Here is a 5272-nt window from a genome sequence, read left to right on the forward strand (position 1 = left end):
CACACACACACACACACACACACACACACAGACACACACACACACACACACACACACACACACACACACACACACACACACAGAGACACACACACACACACACACACACACACACACACACACACACACACACACACACATACACACATAGACACACACACACACACACACACACACACACACACACACACACACACAAACACACACACATACACACATACACACATACACAGACACACAGACACACACACACACACACACACACACACACACACACACACACACACACACACAGACACACAGACACACACACACACACACACACACACACACACACACACACACACACACACACACACACACACACACACACACACACACACACACACACACACACACACAGGGATAATGATTCCTTTGAGCCGTTCCCCTCTGCCTGCAGAACATCATGGTGCTCGGAGACTTCAACGCAGGGAGCAATTATGTCAAAGACTGCGACTGGAAGAACATCCGCCTCTTCACTGAGAAGGGCTTCCACAGCCTGATCAATGATGTCGCCACTACAATGGCGGAGTCTGTACAGACTCACGACAGGTGAACACACACAGATAATCATAAAGACACTAGCACGCACACACACACTCCTGATCCCGCCTCTCTTCCTGTTTCTGCAGGATTGTCGTCAGCGATGGCATGAGGGAGGGAGTGGTGAAAGCTGAGGTCTTTGACTTCAGGGATGAATATGGTTTGGGCGATCAGGTGCGTTCACACTGGGCCGCGTCACGATTACATGTAGAGTCAATCCATAAGGAAAAGCTTTTTTCATCTCGATCTTCAAATACGACATCCTCCTCGTCAGCGCATCTCGTTTGAGAGACACATTTTATTGAAACAACACACATGTAGATGTTCAGAAGTCAGTACATGTGAAGCATCTGCTCATTTAACCATCAATCAATAAACACATGTGTTCTAATGATAAAGTGCATCAGACACAAATCCCTCCATGTGAGCCATATTTAGAATCCCACTCATTGAACTAAAGTCATTCAGCCTAAGTGAAAGCAACACAAATAAAGCATGACTGCATATTATTTCAGTGAAGATCAGAATGTTACCAATGGGAATATTTGACATTTTGAAATAGCATCAGACCTTAATGATCATCCATGTGAGCCATGGATAATCTAACAAACACAAAAGACCTTTCCTTTGCTCTGACATCTAATGTCACTGTGGACGAGCGAGTCGTTATATTGAGCTGAGAACAGATGAACAGATGAACAGATGAACAGATGAACAGATGAAGTTATGAACAGATGAACAGAAGAACAGATGAACAGATGAACAGATGAACAGATGAACAGATGAAGTTATGAACAGATGAACAGAAGAACAGATGAACAGATGAACAGAAGAAGTTATGAACAGATGAACAGATGAAGTTATGAACAGATGAACAGATGAACAGATGAACAGATGAAGTTATGAACAGATGAACAGATGAACAGATGAACAGATGAAGTTATGAACAGATGAACAGATGAACAGATGAAGTTATGAACAGATGAACAGATGAACAGATGAACAGATGAACAGATGAACAGATGAAGTTATGAACAGATGAACAGATGAACAGATGAAGTTATGAACAGATGAACAGATGAACAGATGAACAGATGAAGTTATGAACAGATGAACAGATGAACAGATGAAGTTATGAACAGATGAACAGATGAACAGATGAACAGATGAAGTTATGAACAGAAGAACAGATGAACAGATGAAGTTATGAACAGATGAACAGATGAACAGATGAACAGATGAAGTTATGAACAGAAGAACAGATGAACAGATGAACAGATGAACAGATGAACAGAAGAACAGATGAACAGATGAAGTTATGAACAGATGAACAGATGAACAGATGAACAGATGAACAGATGAAGTTATGAACAGAAGAACAGATGAACAGATGAACAGATGAACAGATGAACAGATGAACAGATGAACCGATGAACAGATGAACAGATGAACAGATGAACAGATGAAGTTATGAACAGATGAACAGATGAAGTTATGAACAGATGAACAGATGAACAGATGAACAGATGAACAGATGAAGTTATGAACAGATGAACAGATGAACAGATGAACAGAAGAACAGATGAACAGATGAAGTTATGAACAGATGAACAGATGAAGTTATGAACAGATGAACAGATGAACAGATGAACAGATGAAGTTATGAACAGATGAACAGATGAACAGATGAACAGATGAAGTTATGAACAGATGAACAGATGAACAGATGAAGTTATGAACAGATGAACAGATGAAGTTATGAACAGATGAAGTTATGAACAGATGAACAGATGAAGTTATGAACAGATGAACAGATGAACAGATGAACAGATGAACAGATGAAGTTATGAACAGATGAACAGATGAAGTTATGAACAGATGAACAGATGAACAGATGAAGTTATGAACAGATGAACAGATGAACAGATGAAGTTATGAACAGATGAACAGATGAACAGATGAACAGATGAACAGATGAACAGATGAACAGATGAACAGATGAAGTTATGAACAGATGAACAGATGAAGTTATGAACAGATGAACAGATGAACAGATGAACAGATGAACAGATGAACAGATGAACCAATGAACAGATGAACAGATGAAGTTATGAACAGATGAACAGATGAAGTTATGAACAGATGAACAGATGAACAGATGAACAGATGAAGTTATGAACAGATGAACAGATGAACAGATGAACAGATGAACAGATGAACAGATGAACAGATGAACCAATGAACAGATGAACAGATGAAGTTATGAACAGATGAACAGATGAAGTTATGAACAGATGAACAGATGAACAGATGAACAGATGAACAGATGAACAGATGAACAGATGAAGTTATGAACAGATGAACAGATGAACAGATGAACAGATGAACAGATGAACAGATGAACAGATGAACAGATGAACCAATGAACAGATGAACAGATGAAGTTATGAACAGATGAAGTTATGAACAGATGAACAGATGAACAGATGAACAGATGAACAGATGAACAGATGAACAGATGAACAGATGAACAGATGAACAGATGAAGTTATGAACAGATGAACAGATGAACAGATGAACAGATGAAGTTATGAACAGATGAACAGATGAACAGATGAACAGATGAACAGATGAAGTTATGAACAGATGAACAGATGAACAGATGAACAGATGAACAGATGAACAGATGAACAGATGAAGTTATGAATAGATGAACAGATGAACAGATGAACAGATGAAGTTATGAACAGATGAACAGATGAACAGATGAAGTTATGAACAGATGAACAGATGAACAGATGAACAGATGAACAGATGAACAGATGAACAGATGAAGTTATGAACAGATGAACAGATGAACAGATGAACAGATGAACAGATGAAGTTATGAACAGATGAACAGATGAAGTTATGAACAGATGAACAGATGAACAGATGAACAGATGAAGTTATGAACAGATGAACAGATGAACAGATGAACAGATGAACAGATGAACAGATGAAGTTATGAACAGATGAACAGATGAACAGATGAAGTTATGAACAGATGAACAGATGAACAGATGAACAGATGAACAGATGAACAGATGAAGTTACGAGGCATGCAGAGATGTGAGAGTTGACAGGAGTAGTCACTACAGTCAGGAACTAGATTACTTGATCACTAGATGAAGTCATGTTTGGGATTTTCTTCATTTTGTGGAACTATTGAGTTTTTTGACGGTCTAAAAAACATCTTGTGTGAAGAAAGCACCTGTTAGAAGTTTAACTGAGACTTTGTTCTGAATGCCAAGTTGGAATAACACATTTCAATTGAGTTTCTAAAAAGTTTGTTCTGTTTCTTTCAGGCAAAGAATATCAGTGACCATTTCCCTGTGGAGGCGGAGCTGAACTGAAGCTGTCAAGAAAACACAAACAGGATTATATGGACCAGTCACATGACCCCGAAAACAAACTGAATCCAAAGCTGGAGTGTTTCTGGAAACCATGCAGCATCGAAAAAGAACAAAACAAATAAAAAAGCCAAATGATTTCATTGCAAACGTGTGTTCTTGAAACAGGAGAGTGAAGTGTCTCATTGTAGTGTTTATAAAAGGTGAGCTAAATGAAATATGATGGTTGTGAGGAACTGGATCTCAGTTTCTACTGAAGAGAAAGACAATGTGTATCCAGAGTCACTCGGACAATCCCTCTCAAGTGTAGTTTAATATTTAGTGGTTTGTTTGAGTCAACGAACAGCATTCTCACAGAAGGGCAAGCGTCAGAAGGATCAGCATTCATGTGAATAGCAATCACTCATATTTGAAAGAGAACACAATAATGGGATGTTTCTATAAGGTGGGTAACTCCTGGAGAGAGGAGGTTATTGCACTGTGTCTAATGCCTTTTCCTATTTCAGTTATTATCTACACAACACATATTAAAAACCTGCTGACATCAGATCCGAATCAAATGTATGATTGATACAGACTCAAACACTAAGTTAAGTGTTTAGTTAAGTTAACACTAACACTAACTCAGGTCTTGCTAACGAGCACACACACACACACACACACACACACACACACACACACACACACACACACACACACACACACACACACACACACACACACACACACACACACACACACACACACACACACACACACACACACACACACACACACACACACACACACACACACACACACACACACACACACACACACACACACACACACACACACACACACACACACACACACACACACACACACACACACACACATGTGCGCAAACAAGTAATAAAGACTGCTGAATCACATCACGTCTCATCTACATGCTACAAGCTACATGCTACAATGCCCCCGAGGGCTGCGTGAGTTCAGCTGTGCTCTTTACTCTCTACACGATGATTGTCGTACCAACACACCAAATCAAGTCATCATGAAGTACTCTGATGACACTGCAGTAATATCTCTGCTCAGTAACACAGACGACCCTGAGCTGCACCAACAGGCTGTCCATCAGGTGGTGGAGTGGACTGATAACAATGCTCTTGAGATCAACACCAAGAAAACTGAGGAAATCCTTTTTGGCTCACCGTCTGACTCCCATAAAGTCCTCATGGTCATCCAGACAGATGAAACCAAGCAGGGAGTTTCATTCAAACACTTGGGTGTAATGATTGACCACCTGCTGTCAT

At 39.8% G+C, this 5272-nt stretch overlaps 1 protein-coding gene across 4 annotated transcripts in view; it reads left to right on the forward strand.

Annotated features, from left to right (window-relative positions):
• LOC307017007 (deoxyribonuclease-1-like) overlaps positions 1 to 4127 on the forward strand; it is a 12419-nt gene extending 8292 nt beyond the window's left edge. For all 4 annotated transcript variants that reach the window (XM_079646426.1, XM_079646425.1, XM_079646423.1 and 1 more), the window contains 3 exons: positions 443 to 594; positions 675 to 759; positions 3933 to 4127. In XM_079646426.1, the coding sequence (XP_079502552.1) occupies positions 443 to 545 (103 nt within the window). In that variant the 3' untranslated portion in view covers positions 546 to 594; positions 675 to 759; positions 3933 to 4127. The remainder of the gene's footprint in view (positions 1 to 442; positions 595 to 674; positions 760 to 3932) is intronic.
• The last annotated feature ends 1145 nt before the right edge of the window (positions 4128 to 5272 follow it).

The sequence above is a fragment of the Notothenia rossii genome (genome assembly GCF_949606895.1).
Source record: "Notothenia rossii genome assembly, chromosome: 8".
Classification (NCBI taxonomy): domain Eukaryota; kingdom Metazoa; phylum Chordata; class Actinopteri; order Perciformes; family Nototheniidae; genus Notothenia; species Notothenia rossii.